The 19,438-nt window shown below is 37.9% G+C and overlaps 2 protein-coding genes across 2 annotated transcripts; both read left to right on the top strand.

The window, feature by feature from the left end:
* Positions 1-504: 504 nt before the first annotated feature.
* LOC127792004 (threonine--tRNA ligase, chloroplastic/mitochondrial 2) lies at positions 505-13,719 on the top strand. The gene is made up of 8 exons (XM_052322278.1): positions 505-886; positions 1,860-2,006; positions 2,136-2,283; positions 10,342-10,595; positions 10,771-11,148; positions 11,295-11,603; positions 12,016-12,216; positions 12,945-13,719. Exons 1-8 carry the CDS (start codon positions 596-598, stop codon positions 13,203-13,205), a joined length of 1,989 nt encoding a protein of 662 aa, XP_052178238.1. The 5' UTR covers positions 505-595; the 3' UTR covers positions 13,206-13,719.
* A 1,998-nt stretch (positions 13,720-15,717) lies between these two features.
* LOC127792013 (uncharacterized) lies at positions 15,718-16,502 on the top strand. Its single transcript, XM_052322291.1, has one exon. It carries the CDS (start codon positions 15,952-15,954, stop codon positions 16,264-16,266), a length of 315 nt encoding a protein of 104 aa, XP_052178251.1. The 5' UTR covers positions 15,718-15,951; the 3' UTR covers positions 16,267-16,502.
* Positions 16,503-19,438: the final 2,936 nt, after the last annotated feature.

Genomic DNA, 19,438 nt, shown 5'->3' with positions numbered 1-19,438 from the left:
CAACTATTCAAATATTTTGTTATTATAATTATATTTCTGAATCTAATTTTTAAATCAATTTAATCTATGTATTTTAATTTTTTTTCTTATGATAAATTAAATTTTTGTTAATTCGATTATACGTGACTCTAAATTTATATTTTTTAGTCAATTTAACTCATATATTTTTATATGAAAAAAATACATATAATATTTTATTTACGTTAAAATTTAAGAATTAAATCGACTTGAAAATATAAGTTTAGGAGTGCATTCGAAATAATAAAAAGTTTAAATTATCACATAAAAATACATAATTAAATTGATTTAAAAATATAAATTTAAAGATATAATTAAAATAACGAAATATTCGAGTATCATATGAAAAAAAAAGAGAGAGTTAAAAATATAAATAAATATATAAGTTTATTTAAATATTAATAATAAAATAAAATATATATTTTATATTATATAGTTATATTAGTTTTCTTTCAAATATATTTGAGTTGGAAACAAAAATCTAATGTGGAGATGAGATGAGAGAGACAGAGAGAGAGTTTGCACCACAAAGCATAGGAAACGATTGGTTTCGGCTTAGAGTGAAGCAAAGAAGAAGATGCTGGCCATGGAGGCATTGGCTTTCTCGCCTCGCTCTCTCTTGTTCACAAGGCCTCCTTTCTTCTCCCACTCTTCCGCAAAAGCCTTCTCAGTCTCCAGGCCGCTTTCAGAGCCAGAAACTAGGGTTTCAGCTCTCCGCAGGGGGAGAAATGGACTCTCTACTCTGTCAGCTGTGGCCACCAACGCCGCTGCCTCCAGCGCTGAACAGAAGGCAGCGCCCGAGGAGGAGGAGAAACTCGTTCTCCCCACCAATGAGTCGTCCCAGAGGCTGCTCAGGATCCGCCACACCGTAATTGCGCTTCCTCTGTTTCTTTGCTGCTCGTTTTCTTGTCCCGTTTGCTTTCCCACTAGAGGAACAGAAAGAAAGAAAAATGAGGAAATAGGAAGTGGAGTTGGAATTTTGGGTTACATTTGGAGTAGTAGAAAAAGTTGACTATATATATCGTTTTTCTGGTGATTTGCTTGTATATTGGAAATGTATATGTATGAGTAATTTGGTTTCCCTTTTCAGTAAAAGATACTAGTTCCAAACATAGTACTAGAGTATCTGTATTCGTAACACTTTGAAAGTTATCTCTCAAAGAACCGATTTTTCCGTAGTATCACTGCTGTTGGTTCGATTGTTTGATGGCAATTCATTCTCATGCCCTCTTTGTTTGATAAGCATATGAATATGGAACGAAGAAGAAGAATCTTAAATTCCTTTCAACTATTTCAACTATTGCGAATTAGCAAGCCTAGCGGTTGTTGTTTCAATGGAATTGTTATCGTTCAAAGTTCTACTTGGAGATGGCATTGCTAATTAGTTATGATGCTATATTTGCGTACTTTGAGAACCTGTTTGGAAAACAGAAAAACCAGTTCTCCAGGCTGTACTTAACTTAGTTTAGATATGTGTTTAGTAAATGCATCCAGAAAGCTATGGGCTCTGCTTCTGTTTGAGGAAAATACCTGGTTAAAGTCAACCTGTGGTTGGGTTTAAAGAAACCAAGCTATCTTGAACGGTTGCTGGCAGTTGGAGTTGATTCAAGCATTTCTTCCTCAGCATGTGCTAATCTTGAACCATATGATATCATGTCAATTGTGTTATTCATGTGCTTTTTGCATTTGATTCTAGGTATATTGTTATCAGTCATATATGAGTATATGCATTAAGTATATTCACATGTAGCACATATACAGACTGAATGTAAGGTGAAAAAAGAAATAGTTTTCAAATACCACAGGGTTTCTGGACTAAGCAGTCTTATGCATGGATGCAGTGTGCTCATGTGATGGCCATGGCTGTTCAAAAGCTCTTCCCTGATGCGAAAGTGACCATTGGTCCGTGGATAGAAAATGGGTTTTATTACGATTTTGATATGGATCCTTTGGCTGATAAAGACCTGAAAAGGATTAAGAAGGAGATGGTGAGCTGACTCTGTCATGATTACTAGCATTGCATTCTTAATCATTAACCCATGGTTTCAAAAACTTGGAAGAATATTCATTGACCTATGGTTTCAGGGTACAGAATTTATTTGTTAAATCATCTGTAGGATCGCATAATTGGTCAAAATTTACCATTGATCAGAGAAGAAGTTACCAGAGATGAAGCTCAGAAACGAATAATGGCTGTCAATGAACCCTACAAGATAGAAATATTGGAGAGCATCAAGGACGATACCATAACAATCTATCACATTGGTAAGGCTTCTGAATGCATGTTTTCATTAATTTTAGCCTTTGACTCTTTTTAGAGCCAACCCTTTCAATTTCATTGTGAAACCAGACCTTTAAATTTTTTTTTTTTTTTAATCTAGAAAGTATCTCACGTCCACAAATTTTTTCATTGTTAATTGTATTCATAGTTGTCACGACCCCACGAGCTATCTTGTAATTTTCAATTGCATTTTAAATTTTCAATTGTAGAATTGGAGGGAGCTAACCGATTCTATTAGTGGCTCTTACCATAATACTCTCGGGGTGCATGTAAACCATGAGGAACAGCTTATATAAGGCTCTTAAGCGGGAGGATGAGAATTCATTGTGGAATGATAATTGAATTCTTTCCCTCTAATTTTCTCTCTCTAATTTCTTCTCTCACTTTCCCTCCTAAATTCTCTCTTTGATCCTTCTCTCTTTCTCTTCTTAAATAGTCGAACTCAAGCCTCTTCCTCGAGGCTTGACAATTGGTATCATAGTCGGTCATCCTCGGCTGTGATCCAGTGAAGGTGGAACATAATTGGCGAGCTTATGATTCAAGAGGCATTGTGAGATATGGCAGAAGGTACTAGAATGAAGCAATTGGAGAATCGAATGGAGGTGATAGAGGTCGGGCTCAATCAAACGCAGGAGGTGATTACGCAAAGCATAGAAGAAATGCGAATGATTCGGGAAAAGCTGCGGGTGGATATCGTAGCATCCAATGATGGAGTTCTAAGGGAATTGACAAGGCAGAGGGAGTCTATGGATCAGCGGATCAACAACGTGATTAACATGCTTTCCGCATTGCCTCAATTTCGATTGCCACCGGAGTTTCCTCCTCGAGTAGAGCCAAAGATGGGATCATCGGGACCAGGCATACTACCGAGACCACAGGGAGTTTCGGAGGCAGGAGAATTGCATTTTGAGGAGACGCGTGATCAGGTAAGAGAGCTGAATTCCTCTAGATCTAGCCTAGGTCACCTATTGAGGCTAGAGACCTCTTTTTGAAGGATCCAAACCGCCCTGGTGGATCCGAAGATGTGAGAGGTATTTTCAATTCTATCACATACCCGAGAATCAGAGGATCGCCATAGCTACAACATATCTTAATGATGTGGCCGATAGCTGGTACCAAGGATGGTCCAAATCTAAGGGTATGGGGGTGAGATGGATTACCTTCACAGAAGAATTGTGTGTGAGGTTTGGAGAAAGGAACATGACTGATGTCATTGAGGAATTCAACAAACTCAAGCAAGAAGGGATGGTTATGGAGTATCAGGAAAAATTCGAAGAGCTGGGGGCGTTGATGTGGAGTGCTCAACTCACTCTCACAGACCAATATTTTATCTCTAGTTTCATTAGTGGCCTAAAAGACGAGCTAACGTCCATGGTAAAAATGTTCTTACTGGTCACTGTGAGGGAAGCAACAGATAAGACAAGGTTGCTAGAACTAACTCTATAGGCCATATGTAAGAGGAACAAATCAGCATCGAGGTTGCAAGTGGCTGGATACCTAACATGGGGCAACACTAAGGCATTGATGCCTATAGTGTCCATGGGAGGAGCAAAAGGGGGTCCTAATACCACGGTTAATAGAGTCCCAATAATGGATCAGAGGAGAATGCTAGGATTATGTTTCAAATGTGGTGATAAATACTAACCTAACCATTAGTGTAAGAGGCACCTGCTTAACATGGAAGGAGCAAAAGGGAAGGAAGAGGAAATCCCAAGGGAAGAAGAACAGGAGGAAAAAGATAAAGAGACAGAGGATGATTATGCAGAAGATCAAGGACAAGAAGGGGGAGAAATTTCCTTTCATGCTCTTAAGGGTGGCCTTATGGGAAAGATTATCAAGGTGGTGGGACAAGTAGGGAGTAAGAGGCTGATGGTGTTGATCGATAGTGACAGTACTCATAGCTTCCTGAACGAAACTACTGCTCACGAACTGAAATGCAAAATGACCCACCCCACCCCACTATCAGTGACCGTAGCTAATGGGCATAAAATGTACAACCATTGTAAGTGTGTTGACTTCAAATGGGTGATGCATGGCTGGGGAGAACTGATGCTGGTTGTCAGTAGTCCAATCTAACAAACATGGGAGTTAAACCAACTTGACTTACTCGATTTACTTTTGGTTAAATATGAGGATCTATTTAAAGAGCCTAAGACCTTACCTCCACCTCGAACCCACAACCACTCCATCATCTTGAAATCTCAATCAGAACCCTGTAATGCCCGAGCCTATCGTTACCCCCCAGCACAGAAAACATAAATAAAGAGAATGGTCAAAGAAATGCTGCAACACTCTCTTATTCAACCCAACCATAGCCCCTTCGCATCCCCAGTGCTATTAGTAAAAAAGAAAGACAGGTCGTGGCGTTTTTGTGTGGATTACCAACAATTGAATGCCTTAACTGTCAAAGATAAATTTCCCATTCCTCTCATTGAAGATCTCCTAGATGAACTAAGGGATGCCACCATTTTTTCTAAACTGGATCTTAGGGAAAGCTATCACCAAATTAGAATGAACCCACAAGACATTCCTAAGACAGCTTTTCGAACCCACCATGGCCATTACGAATTCTTTGTAATGCCTTTTGACCTCACTAACGCACTAGCTACCTTTCAATCCTTAATGAACTAGATATTTGAACCGCACCTAAGGAGCTTTATCCTTGTATTTTTCGATGACATATTGGTGTATAGCCATTCTTTTGACCAACACCTTACACACCTCAAGGCTACTTTTGAGATCCTTAGAGTCAACCAATTGTACATTAAGAAGTCAAAGTGCTCATTTGCTCAAAGACAATTCGAATACTTGGGTTATATCATTATCATATTCGGAAGGGGGGTTAGCATTGATCCGCACAAGGTAGCAGCCATGCAAGCATGGCCCAGACCTACCACCCTTAAAGCATTAAGAGGATTCCTAGGTCTGACTGGGTACTACAGAAGGTTTGTGAAGGGATATTGATAAGTAGACCCTTAGCGCAGTTGCTAAAGAAGGAAGGGTTTAGATGGGGGCCAGAAGCTGAGACAACCTTTGAGCAGTTGAAGCAAGCCATGAGCGAGGCATCGATATTGGGATTACCGAACTTTAGCAAGACTTTTGTGGTTGAGACCGATGTGGGTGATAATGGTATAGGTGTTGTACTAACACAGGAGGGTAGACCTATAGCATTCCTCAGCCAAGCACTGGCCCTAAGGCATGTGGGATTGAGCATTTACGAGAAGGAGTTTGTGGCGATTTTAATGGCGATGGAAAAGTGGAGGCATTACTTGGAGGGTAGCTAATTTGTGATCAGGACTGGCCACTAGAGTTTGAAATACCTGCTACAACAGAAACTCCACACAACTACAAAAGAAAGGTATGCCTAAGATGATGGGTCTCGATTACATTATATAGTATAAGAAAGGGAAAGACAATGTGGTGGCAGATGCTTTATCGTGATGTCAGGAGCAAGGAGAGATAGCAGCCATCACGACGGTAATGTCGGAGTGGTACCAGGAGATGGCCAGCAACTATGATTCAGATGATCAAATCAAAAGGATTCTAGAGCAATTGATATTGGATCCTAATAGCAGAAAGGGATACACACTACATAATGGGGTGCTCCGGTATAACAGAAGGATAGTGGTTCGAGACTGCCAGTAGGTGAAAGACAAGATTCTCCAGGCCCTACATGGGTCCCTCTTGGGAGGGCACTCAGGAATTCAAAACACTTACCACAAGGTAAAACAACTATTCTTTGGCCTAAGTTAAAGGAGACGGTAACTTAATTTGTAATGACTTGTGACACTTGCAAAAGGTGCAAGTATGAAACTGTGGCCACACCGGGGTTACTACAACCCATAGGCATTCCGGAACAAGCGTGGGAGAGTGTTTCCATGGATTTTATTGAAAGGATGCCCAGATTAGAGAGTAGAGATTGTATATTGGTGGTGGTTGATAGATTTACGAAATTTGCCCACTTCATCGGCCTATCTCCTCCTTACACCACTCAAGAAGTTGCACGAGTGTTCCTTGATCAAGTCATCAAGCTACGTAGGGTTCCTAGAACTATCATATCAGATTGGGATAGAGTATTTACTAGCCTTTTTTGGCAGACATTACTGAAATCAATGGGAACCTGGCTCAACATGTCATCTTCTTATCACCCTCAAACAGATGGGCAGATTGAGAGGGTTAACCAGTGCCTTGAAAATTACCTAAGGTGTTTGTGTTTTCAACAGCCCAAGGGATGGTATAAGTGACTAGCTCTAGCCCAGTGGTGGTACAATTATAGTCACCACAGTTCCATCAAAATGTCACCATTTGAAGCCCTCTTTGGGTACAAACCCCCCTACTACCGACACCACCGGAGTTAACTAATGTTGTAGCAGTGGATGACCACCTCCAGCAGAGGCAGGAGTTGCTACAACAGCTAAAAAGGGACCTAGCCTTGGCACAAAACAGAATGAAACAACAAGTAGACAAAGGAAGGAGTGAATTGGAGTTTTTAGTAGGAGAAGAGGTGTACTTAAAGCTTAGAATTCCTCAGATTAAAGCCATAATTGATGAGCCAATAACGAAGCTAAGTCTGAGGTACTACGACCCTTTTCCCATCTTAGCAAGGGTGGGCAAAGTAGCCTACAAGCTCCAATTGCTGGAAAATTCTCAAATCCATCCCGTATTTCACGTGCCCCTACTAAAGAAATACGTGGGGGGCCAACCTGAAAGCCTTAAACTACCAACTGGAACTCGGAGCGAGGAGCCTACAACCAAGTCAGAAGCTATCCTCAATAGAAGGGTGATCTATTAGTAGGGGGTGCCCCTAATTGAAGTAGTACTGGTCAAATGGCACCATCTACCCACGGAAGACAACACGTGGGAGTATCTTCCGGACTTGCTCAAGCAATTCCCTAGGGCAGCAAGTTTACTTTGTATTTCTTGAGGATAAGAAATTCCTCAAGGGGTGGGTAATTGTCATGTACCGCCTAAATAACTAAGTGTAACTTGGGAGAGTAGGAGGGAACAAAATAACTAATGCGCACATGCCTATTGCAAGTGGCGCTGGCCGTTAGGATACAAGTTGTACTTAGGCGGGAGAACTTCAATTGTTGAGAGAGATAAGTATAAATAGAGATTGATCTCATCCAAAGAGGATATGAATGAATTGAATCTCGAATTTCCCTCTTAAATTTCCTTCTCTTTCTCTTTCTCGCTCTCTCTCTTTCTTTTCCTTCGATCAAGTCTTCTACCAACTCTCTAGAATTCCTTGCGGAATTTTTGAGAAATTCTTGTCAGATCCATTAGACCTGACACCCTCGGGGTGCATGTAAACCACGAGGAACAACCTATATAAGGCTCTTAAGTGGGAGGATGGGAATTCATTGTGGAATGAGAATTGAATTCTTTCCCTCTAATTTTCTCTCTCTAATTTCTTCTCTCACTTTCCCTCCTAAATTCTTTGTCCGATCCTTCTCTCTTTCTCTTCTTAAATAGTCGAACTCAAGCCTCTTCCTCAAGGCTTGACACTAGTGATGTAGCTGATGCATCTTATGTGAACTTTCAAAGGGGCTAGGGTTCAAATATGCATATTAATTACAAAGTCGTTATTCTAGGCTATTTTGTTATTTATGACTTCAAAATGGCTTCTAAAGGCAACTACTAAGTACTAACATGAGCTAGGCTTATTTTAGGGTTCCTAAAGGATATAAAACCAACTTTGCAGCGTGAAATATGCTAATGTTCAGGTTGCTCAGTTTGAGTTACATTCCTAGGCAATGGTTATGAGGGAAAAAAACAGAAGAAAAAGCCTGCACTTTGTTAAGAGAAATTGTAAATGTCATTTTTGCCTATGCATTTTGAACTTTTTTGCTTTATGTTTTGCATTTTCTCATATGCAACCTTATTCTTTGATCCCCTTGTGATGTTCTTCTACCACCCTTATTTCATGGCCTTAATGCATAAAGGTGGCAGATTCTATTTGTTTATGCTGCGATACTGAAGAAGCAAAATTGACTTAATGATTTGGAACTTGGCTAGTACCGCTTGTAAGCAGTTAAAATGTTTTCAATGCTGTTTTGGTTTTTCACATTAAAAGATTGGTACTTCATGAAGATAAAAACTGAACATGGAAATATGGTATTGGTTATTGGTTGTGGCAAAATCAGTTAGAAAATTGTTAGTAACCTATAAGGAAAATACACATCCTTGCTTGATATAATAGTAAGAGCTTGAACTTTTCTTTTATGGTCCATTGGTATGCTTGAGTAAGTAAAAAGGAAGCATATTCTTTACTTTGGGTGAATTTTGTTTGTTGTTATTGCCCTTTTTTTTTTTTTTGGTTTTGTTCAGTATGGTGGGGAAAAAGCCCTATTTCAATGAAGACATGTTTGACATATGATATGGAGGCCTCTGAAGTTGAGCTTTTATGTTCGGACTAGAGTACACTAGGCTTTCTTATTGACAAATTAATGTAGAGGGTTAAGTTTATGATGAATGATTTTGTACGTCCAAGGAAGTAGGGGAATGGGTGAATCATATCATATGCTGCTGTATCGTCAAATGGTTGGGGAGTTTTGGGTGGAATGGATAACGTCATGGTCAGTTAGGCAGCTATGTTCCTTAGAGGGATGAGAATGTCCGAGCAGACTTGAGAAGAAGAATTGGAAGATAGCTCCATTCTTAATGGTGTGGTGTGTGGGGGAGAGGAAACATTCTATGAGGAATTAGAGTGCTCTTTGCATCTTTGGTCAAGGGAGATTATTTTTTAGAACTTTTAGGAAATTTGTATCTTCTTGGATACACTGGTTATCAAAATCTCGATTCAACTCGTACAATTTTATATGTTAGGAACTTCTAAACGACTTAACGCCCATATAAAATCTAAATTGTAGTAGAATTGGAGTGAATCCTAATTTAACTCGGTAAAATTGGTAGAATCTAGAGTTGGACAATAATTTTACCGATTTTAGATTTCATGCACAGAAAGGTTAAAAATTCTACAACCGTCTCTAGCCAGCATAGTATTAATTCTGATTCGAGGGATGCCCTTTGCCTCTGTGAACCCTTGCCTCTCTCAAACAACTTCGTCACAGCCTTTCGTCGTTCCCCCTTGTTGCATGGTTGCTTGGTGCTCGGTGTAGCTATCGATTCACAACTTCAATTGTTTGGTGCCGCTGTCGATTCACAAACACAAACTGTTGGCTGAGCCACCGTCGATTCATAAACACGAATTGACGTTTTCGTGCTTGCCTTCTCAGTGCTGCCGTTTTCATGTAACACAAATTGATTCACAATTCTGATTGCTTGGTGCTATCGTTGATTTAACTTAAAGGAGTATACAACTTTGTCTATTTCTTCTTTTGCAATTTCTTAGTCTGATTTGACGATTCCTGTCCACCACAGCTTCATTTGTTTTTTCTTCATCTGCCTTTCTATAATTTGATTATTGTTGGTTTCCTTAGTTTGAAAGTGAATTATTGTTGGTTTCTATAAACAATTGAATGTTTGTTGGCGCTTTTATTATAATTATTTCTTGTAATGTAGAAGTTTGCCAATGTGTGTTTTTTGTTTATATTGAATTTACATTATATAAACTAATATTCGAAATTTTCATTATGGATGGATGAATGATGATAAATGGACTTAATATTTAAAAATTTTATATTATTTAGTATTTTTGAAATTGATAGATGAAGTTATTTTGAAATAAGTAACATGTATTTAATTCATAATAAGGAATAAGGTTGAAATAATCATGTTATTAAGCAATATTAATTCATTTTTTATAAAATTATGTCATTATAAACTTATATTTACATAGATTAAAGGGTATTTTTAATTGTCTCTTAAATCTTATGATTTTACTATTCAATTTTATGAACCCTCATTCGATCCCACTTAAAATCTGATTTTAACAACCTTTCTTGCAAGGTTGCATCCCTCCCTTTGGACAATAGTGTATATATACACAAAAGATGGAGAGTCTTATGCCAAAAATTCAAGTTCTGAAAATGTCTTCTGTGCTTGCTCTTTTCACTTTCTTATTCTATAATCCTTTCCAGGTAATGAATGGTGGGACCTTTGTGCTGGGCCCCATGTTGAGTCTACAGGAAAAATTAACAGGAAAGCTGTTGATCTTGAATCTGTTGCTGGTGCTTACTGGAGAGGAGATGTAAATAAGCCAATGCTTCAAAGAATTTATGGCACGGCATGGGAGAATGAAGAACAATTGAAAGCATATCTTCATTTTAGAGAGGAGGCTAAACGCAGGGATCATAGGCGTCTTGGCCAAGATCTTGATCTATTCTCTATACAGGTAGTTCTCACCTCAATTGTATTTGAACTGTATTACTATTATGGAACTTATATCGAAGATTAATGGCTTACCCTTTGCTCATTTGATTTTGTTCTTCTAAAAGTTAATTCATTCCTATTCATCTGCAAAGATGAATTTACAAATTCCAACTCAACTTTCCATGAAAATTATGCAGGATGAAGCTGGCGGAGGTTTGGTGTTCTGGCATCCAAAAGGGGCTGTTATTAGGAATATAATAGAAGATGCCTGGAAAAGGACTCACATGGAACATGGTTATGATCTGTTATATACTCCACATGTGGCAAAAGCAGATCTTTGGAAGATTAGTGGTCATCTGGACTTCTACAGAGAGAATATGTATGACCAGATGAAGATTGAGGAAGAACTTTACCAGCTTCGACCAATGAACTGCCCTTACCATATTTTGGTCTATAAAAGGAAGCCACACTCTTATAGGGATTTTCCAATCAGAGTTGCAGAGCTGGGAACTGTATATAGATATGAATTGTCTGGAAGCTTACATGGCCTTTTCCGAGTAAGGGGTTTCACGCAGGTATTTTTCCTACTGAGGATACTGTTAGCCCATGTATTTGTATGCTCTGGTAGTTGTCAAAGTTGAAAGGTTGAATAGCTTATTACATGTTCGCAGGCATGGTATTGGAATTATTCACAATTAGTTCTCTTTGTCTTTATGTGTAGGATGATGCACACATATTTTGTTTAGATGATCAGATTAAAGATGAGATCAGGGGTGTTCTAGATCTCACAGAAGAAATATTGCTGCAATTTGGCTTTAGTAAGTATGAAGTGAACCTTTCTACCAGGCCAGAGAAAGCTGTGGGAGGTGATGATATATGGGAAAAAGCAACATCTGCCCTTAAAGATGCATTGGATGATAAAGGTTGGAGCTATCAGGTTGATGAAGGGGGTGGTGCCTTCTATGGTCCAAAGATTGATCTCAAAATAGAAGATGCTCTTGGAAGGAAATGGCAGTGCTCAACCATACAGGCAAGCCCTGAACATGGTGCCTTATGTATTAATTGGGTTAATTAACAGAATAAACATGTTGGTATAAATGAAACTGGGTTGCAAGCTTGAATGACAATATTCAGTTTCAATAAACTGCTCAACCATACAGGCAAGCCCTGGACCCAATGCCTTGTGTATTGATTCCCTTAATTAACAGAATAAACATGTTGGTATAAATGAAACTGGGTTGCAAGCTTGAATAGCAATGCTTAGTTTCAATAAACTGCTCAACCATATATAGGCAAGCCCTGAACACAATTCCTTGCGTATTGATTGGTTAATTAACAGAATAAACACGTTGGTGTAAATGAAACTGGGTTGCAAGCTTGAATGCCAGTGTTTAGTTTCAATAAACTGCTTTGATGGATTTTTTCTTTCCCTATATATACAGGTTGATTTTAATTTACCACAGCGTTTTGAAATCACATATGTTGACTCAAACTCAGTGAAGAAGCGGCCTATCATGATTCATAGAGCAGTTCTTGGATCCTTGGAACGATTTTTTGGAGTCCTCATAGAGCATTATGCTGGAGATTTTCCATTATGGCTTTCTCCAGTCCAAGCTCGAGTTTTACCAGTGACAGATACACAAGTAAATACAACTTTGCTCATTTGCAGTTCCTTATTTTCTTTTTTTTGCTCATTTGCTGTTTGTTTCAGTTCCATAATTTTAAGATTTCTTTTGAAAGGAATGAAAACCTAATCTTGTAAAAAAGATCCCTCCAATGACGTCTATATGCTCTGAACTACTACATTTTTTGTTGCACGGTAGTCTAAACTTTGCATCATAGGCTATTATGGATGTCTTCCTATTTTTTCATATTTGCACATTTACCTTTTTATTTAACCTTTTTCACATCCTTAATGCAATGTCATCACCATTTCAAGGTGAAGTAATAAATTTGACAACAATCAATTTTGGTACCATGTTTCACATTGGTTTAAGCAATACTGCACATACATTGGTTTTACTAGTATTTTGTGGAAACATAATATTACATCCAAAGCCATAATCAGCAATTAAGTTAATGTAATAGCTAATTGTTCATTTTGCCTGCAGGAGTACCTAATTTTCCTGTTCTACCTCTAGTCTTGTCCACTCCAATGTTGATAAAACATGTATTTTGAATGAAGTTTGTGGAGTCTGTGGACTAGTCTTTTTCTCGCTTTTGTGTACTATTCTTCCTACATTTAGAATATGGATACGCTTGTATACCATGCAAAACTAAATGGATAATATTCTCCTTTTTGTAGCACCATTGGTGGTTGTAGTTTGTTGCACTTAATTGACTGCTTTGTTGTTGTTTCTTCCTTAAACAGCTTGAGTACTGTAATGAAGTGACCAGGAAACTGAAAGCAAATGGTATTCGAGCAGAAGTTTGCAGTGGCGAGCGACTCCCTAAACTCATCCGAACTGCAGAGAAGCAGAAAATACCGTTGATGGCTGTTGTTGGGCCCAAGGAGGTGGAGACACAAACAGTTACTGTTAGATCTAGGTTTGGTGGGGAACTGGGTACAATGGCAATTGATGATTTTATTAGCAGAACCAAATATGCCTCAGCAAACAGATCATCATTTTGAAACTCTGGCTGTCTGCAATTCTTGGCAGTCTATGATGGAAAGGTACTCTCTCTTACCACAATTACTTGGTGTACACAGATAAAAGATAAAAAGGGATATAGCATGAAGAAGAGAATTTTAGTCCCAAAATCTTCTTTCTTTCTTTCTTTCTTTTTTATTCCTTTACCTGGCCTATCTCCATGTGGAAATGTGATGGAAAATAAATGAGTAAGTTGATTACATAAAGAGGAGTTCTGGAGCATTTTATATTATGCTGTGATAATAGAAAAGATTTTGGGAAGTGAAAAAATAACATTTAGTGTCTCTGCACAGAGGCTGTTTACTTGCATGATAACATATCAAGTCTTATGTGGGATTATAATTCATGTTTGAATGATGCTCGCTTAATGCAAGTCTCTTTTTTTGGTCTGAGCTTGGGACCAACTGTAGACAGGAATTCATATATGGAGTAATGCCGTTTACTTGGATGTGCTTGAAAATTTGTATAAAAATTGTGTTTCAACACATTACCCTATGAAAATGGATTGCTAAATTGGCTCTGGATTGGTGAGGTGGGGACCATTCTAATGGAACATGGCCAAGTGCATTTCCTTCCATAAAAACAATATCAAGCAAAACTTAATATCCGGTTGCATCATGAGCCTATTTATTGCCTGAAATTTCAACAAATGATAGAATCTAAAAATTAAATAAATCTAAATAATAAAATGTCCTTTCCATCTCCCCCGCGGGGGAAAAACTCATCCTCAGTTTTATGGATTCTCCATTGCTCAATCACCCAAGTCTTTTGAAGGAGAACTCATCATCATGTAAGAATACTATTATGAGTATTATTAATATTAGTAATTCTACTTTAGGGCCACAAAGAAAATGATGCCTACCCCTAGAAGATTTTGGAGTCTACCCAGTGCAAAATATGGCCTAGATGGGGCTATGGTAGGTGCAAATCTTGCTTACAGAACCTAATTCCATTATACAGCACAACATACCCTAAAAACGTCCACATTCATTCAACACCCCCCTTAAAATCATACAATTTACTTAAAAAAAAATCATACAATTTAATAGTAACTAGGAAAATATTTCATAACCTTTTCTTTATGCAATTAACGAGACACATTGCTTTGTATGAAAATTCTGTTTAAAATTTTTATTTGTGGGATTAAAACTTAAATTCAACTTAAGCTAGTGATCATGGACGAATTAAAAAATTATCTAGACCTACTCAACGCGTTTCAGCCAATATCAACATTTAAAAAAAAGGTTATTCTTATTTCATTTATGGGTACCAAAAAGGTTTGGGCTGAACAATCTTCCACAATCCGCATACAAATTTGGTTATTTAATCTCAGTCAGATATTGGGCAGTCAAGCCCTAATGAATAGTTCAATTGGCTTCCATTGGAACGAACTACTTTGACTTGAATGTATGTTTGGTGAGAATGTAGGGCTGTTTAGCAAACAAAAGAACCTTTAAGACAATTCCAAGAGCCATTCATTAATGTGATAGTATAGAAAGGTAGCTACAGATGACAAAACATTTTTTAAACTGAAACCTAATCATAGCGATAGTGGTTTGCCAACTATCCATTCTCTTGCCATAAACTAAACAGGTGAAAAGCATTCATGCCCAGAAAACAAAACTGAAGATGACTAGAAAATTCAAGTTGATTAAACTAATTAAGCAAGAGGGATAACCGTAAAGCAAATCAACTTTTTTTTAATTTTCTTATATTATATTTCAGTCAAGTTTTGAGTTGAGTCTATCAATGGGTATAATTGACTACTAATAGTGCTTTTGCATGTAAAGTTGCCTTACAAATAAGAGTTTAGTTTTAATGTATTAACAATGTAATTAGGTCTCGAAATCGCTGTCGATTAAGAGTTTGCGTAATATTAATGAACAGAATTGGCAAAAAATCATTCTGCAAAATATCACTGTCAGATCATTTTGATAATATTTTCTATATAAGAATCCTGTAAAAACTATGATTATCCTAACATTAACACAAGAAATCATTACATTAAATATCATTGTCATATCATTTTGATGCTATTGTCTGATTAAAGACAATCATTATCGTAACATTTGTGTTTTTAAGTATATGAATGGATGATATGTTGTAGAGAACAATGCGAGAGACCACTAAAGTGGTGAAATTATTCTGGAGACAAGTCACATAGGGGTACAGATTCTCACATGAGAATCCTATTAAGCTCTTAAATAATGCAGGGTGCTGGTTAGTATAATACACACATGAAGTTGATTCCATCTGCCATGGATGGTGAAGCATGTCTGGGAAATCATGTCTCACCATCGAACGGTTGAGATCTCAGGATCAAGAAAGTTTCTATGGTTTAGATCTTCCTGATCTAACTTAGGACCCATCACTCGGGAGTCTGTATGGATCAGAAGGGTACCTTAAACTTCTCTCTGTGTTATGCTAAATCTAGTGAAATAGATGGCTCAAAAATCCCAATACAAAAAGCTCTAGCAATATCAGGCAGCTTTGTCGGCAAGTTGGGCTTGAATGACCCCACCAGAATAGGGAAAAATAGCATTAAGTGAGAGTCCTCAAAAGCACACCCCATAAGGCTTTGTGATAAGCACAAGCACTAGCAAGGCCACCACCAACATGCCACTATCCAAAGCCATATAGGGAGTGAGCCCTCAAGCCAATCTCTCCTCAGTTGCTAAGCGCCCTCTGCGAAGTCTGGAAACATCCTGAAGGACGCTACAGGGTAGGATGTGGCGGATGGTGGCGGCGATGAGGAGGAACCTCCAGAACATCAGGAAGAGCCCCCGCGTGGCCGATGAGAACATGTTTGGGGATGGGAATGGAGCCGAGGTAGCAATCTTTGCTGGTGGAAGAAGGTCCGGGTGGGGTGGTTTCTCGGTCCTTTGCAGCGTGGTTCGGGCCCCTCTCGCGCTGTTTTCGTGCCTTTCTCAGCCTCACATCAATGGAGCTGATGGGGTGTGGGTGTCCAGTGAGTTGGCTAGGATATCTGAGATGAACCATCTCATGGTGAATGACAGTATGCGCTATGCCATCTTGATGTAGGCTTGTTCTGGGGATCCTGGGAGAGGAAGAAGGCGGCTGTTTGGTTACTCAACCAGGTAAATACATGATGGATTCATGAAAAAAAAACAAAAAACAAAAGGGACAGAATAGCCTTCATTTGAGATCCATTTTCATGTACTTCCATTTTGTATCAGTGATCTGCTGTGGTAGAAATTAAGCACTTGTGTTCATATACTAGTAGACCTGTAATCAAAGAATAGGTTCCAAGTTGATTAGGTTGGTTGTCTCCACACCATTAGAGCACTCTTTTTTTTTTTCTTTTTTTTTTTTATGTAATGGAATTAGAAATCCCAAACAGTTGATCCATTTGGGGTTCTCTTGTTTCTTTTTCCAAAAAGTGATATGATTGATGAGGAACTTGTAAATGGAACAAAAGTAATTAACCTTTAATAAAAGTGAAATTAACTCTCTGAGATAAAAAATCCCACACATGAAGCATGCGGGAAGTCATTTTGTTCTGAGCTTCAATTGGGGTCCTCCAGGGCCAGGGCCATCTTTTCTGGGCCAAATGAATTATGTGATTATTGACAACCTGTAGGGCACCTGGATGGCAATTGACTGGTAGAAGCCTGAAAATGTCAAGCCACATGAACCTCATTCCCGTACCAAATTCAAGCTTGCAAGGACAACTACTCTATTTTTATCTGTTCAGATATAGGGTTTTACAAGCATTTCTATGTCCCCTTAAAAAATAGGGTAAAATTCCACACTAATCTCTTGTGGTTCAAATAAAATAAACACGAATTCGGTGCAATTAATGAAAAGTTAAAATTTATGTAACTGACATGACCAGTAATAAGCAATAGAAGAGAAGCTTGATGTGTTGTTATTTTTTATGGTTTATTTTTATTAGTATTTTGGGCTCACACCAAAGCCAACGAGTATAATTTGTGGGTGTAAAACATGCATTGTCCTTCAATTTCAACATGATACCAAATAAATATCATCCACAAACAGAGCCTTGTTTAGCATATAAACCCATATTCAGTACATATGCTAGCCAGGAATTATTTACCTTTAGAGGAAAGAAAATCCTGATTTATGGGTAATACCATAGGCATCTAGTGGAAGATGTTTTTAAGTGTTTTTGAAATGAGATTATGAAGGCAGAGCCTAGAAAGTGCAATCATGTGGTTGGGTTTATGTCCATATTACAAGGAACAATTTGACAGAAGAGAAGGGTCAACTGCTTCAACTTTGTGAGGCTCATCCTGGTGGGAAAACTAATGTGCGCCGTAGGTGGTGAATGCCAACCATGAATTTGAAGGAAACCACTTGGTATGGAAATGTTTTTTGTCAAACTCTTCCCCTAATGATCAAATCTAATGAAACTTTTTTCCTCTATCTAGAAAACAGAGTCTGAACATGTCACTCACACTTACAGCACAATACTCTGAGTAACTCCAATGTGGTGATTATTGAAGGATTAGTACATGTTTTCAGTTGTTTTATAGTTAGGAGCTTGAGTTAAGAGAACAGTAGTTTTGTAAAAAAGAAAAAAATACCATGTATAAGTATGATCTTCCCTCGACTCTTACAAAACAAAAATAAACTAAAAAAGATATCATGTATTGACAAATTTTATATTGGAAGTTGAAGTCCCATGTACTTGAGTGTTGAGAAACCTTTGGACAAGGTGTTGGGTTTCCAGTTTCTTCCTTTTATTCCATTCTCTTCCTGGAAATCAATTGATTATGGTAAAACAAGATTGAAGCCACTAATAACAGTAAAAGTAACTGCAAAAGTAGGATCCACCAATAATCACTGCACAAAAACAATGTGTCCAACCAAAGTACCTTTGCAAGTCCTGTCATTATCTATTGCTTAACAGAGGAGTTTTGTTTAAGTGCTAAACTCTGATTCCCTCCCCAACCTTTATCTTTTTTCATCTAAACTGAAAATGACAGGAAGAAATAAGGTGGATTACCAATAAATGAGGCAAATAATTGTCTTAATACTGGTCAAGCGTGCTTGAGAAAAGACCAAGGAAGAAGAAGTTAGAAACTTCCTAATGCTGGTGTAGGTGATAATGAAATCTTATGCAAGAGCAATAATATTTCACTGAATAGATAACAATTACCATGGTTACTGCTAAAATTAAGGACTCTGATATTCGATCTAAATGAATTTGGGAGTTGATGTGCTCACAGTGAATGTTAATGCAAGAACGAAATGAGATTTTCATCTCTTCTGTCCACAAATTCAATCTAAATTTGTAAATCGAATATCTGTCATTTTCTACAACTGTCTGGCTGCAGAAGATACCTTTTTTCCCTTTAGGATGAAGGCATTTGAGTCCAAGGTATTCAGACCAATCACAGTCAAGATGCCCTTTTGAAAAAAACAGCCCCACTAATGAGAGAAATTGATAAACATCCACCCAAAAACCTGACGCATATAACAATCCCATAAGTCCCTATAAATGGTGAAGTATGCCATTTATTCTCCTTTTTTTGTCCAATTATTTCTTGCAGTGTTAAACCAAACTATGATGACAAACTCCCTTCCTCTAATCTTTCTTCCCACTCTCAGATGTCTTGTTTGGAGGATGGACATATTGGTTGCCACATTGGCTTATCTTATATATGTTGAAGGGATCCATTTCGTATCAGATATGATGGGAACAAGGTCACATACTTACTTATCCTCCCAAAAACTGAGATTGTATTCTTACCTTCCATGATTATTTGATTCAGAAATTATGTTTAAGAGTTGAAATGGATAAAATCATATCTTGGGCACCGCTACCTTCCACCAAATAGCTCTGCTCCAATTAAAATGGCGAAATGACAAGATTAGAAGGGTGTTAAGAAGGTAAGATTGCGTTCTCTTTGTTATTTTTAGTTCATTTTGAGTTTTTAATTTTTTAAAATACTAAAAACACGTTTACTTTACTATTTCAAAATTGCATTTTCAAAAATAAGAAAAAAAATTATAAAGAAAACTCAAAATATTTTTTTTTGTTGTTTTGGGTATTTTCAGCCAAACTAAGCTGGAAATACCAAAATGTGGAAAACACTTCCACCTCCCTTTCTCCCCAATCTCACAAACAAGAACATCTCTCATTTCTTTTCTCATTTCTCCTCTCGTCTCTTTCTTCTCAAGGCTTAGCCATTGACCATGCTTGCCACTGCCATCATTGTAAGCACCC

The sequence above is a fragment of the Diospyros lotus genome, chromosome 15, assembly GCF_014633365.1.
Source record: "Diospyros lotus cultivar Yz01 chromosome 15, ASM1463336v1, whole genome shotgun sequence".
Classification (NCBI taxonomy): domain Eukaryota; kingdom Viridiplantae; phylum Streptophyta; class Magnoliopsida; order Ericales; family Ebenaceae; genus Diospyros; species Diospyros lotus.
Note: the sequence above shows the minus strand (reverse complement) of the source record. Positions and strands in the feature narration are given on the sequence as shown.

Bases quoted from the DNA above. Each gene is read 5' to 3' on its own strand.
- LOC127792004 (XM_052322278.1), top strand. From the start codon at position 596: ATGCTGGCCATGGAGGCATTGGCTTTCTCGCCTCGCTCTCTCTTGTTC. The intron at 887-1,859 runs GTAATTGCGCTT...GCATGGATGCAG, and splicing joins TGCTCAGGATCCGCCACACC to TGTGCTCATGTGATGGCCAT. The intron at 10,596-10,770 runs GTAGTTCTCACC...AAAATTATGCAG, and splicing joins TTGATCTATTCTCTATACAG to GATGAAGCTGGCGGAGGTTT.
- LOC127792013 (XM_052322291.1), top strand. From the start codon at position 15,952: ATGTGGCGGATGGTGGCGGCGATGAGGAGGAACCTCCAGAACATCAGG.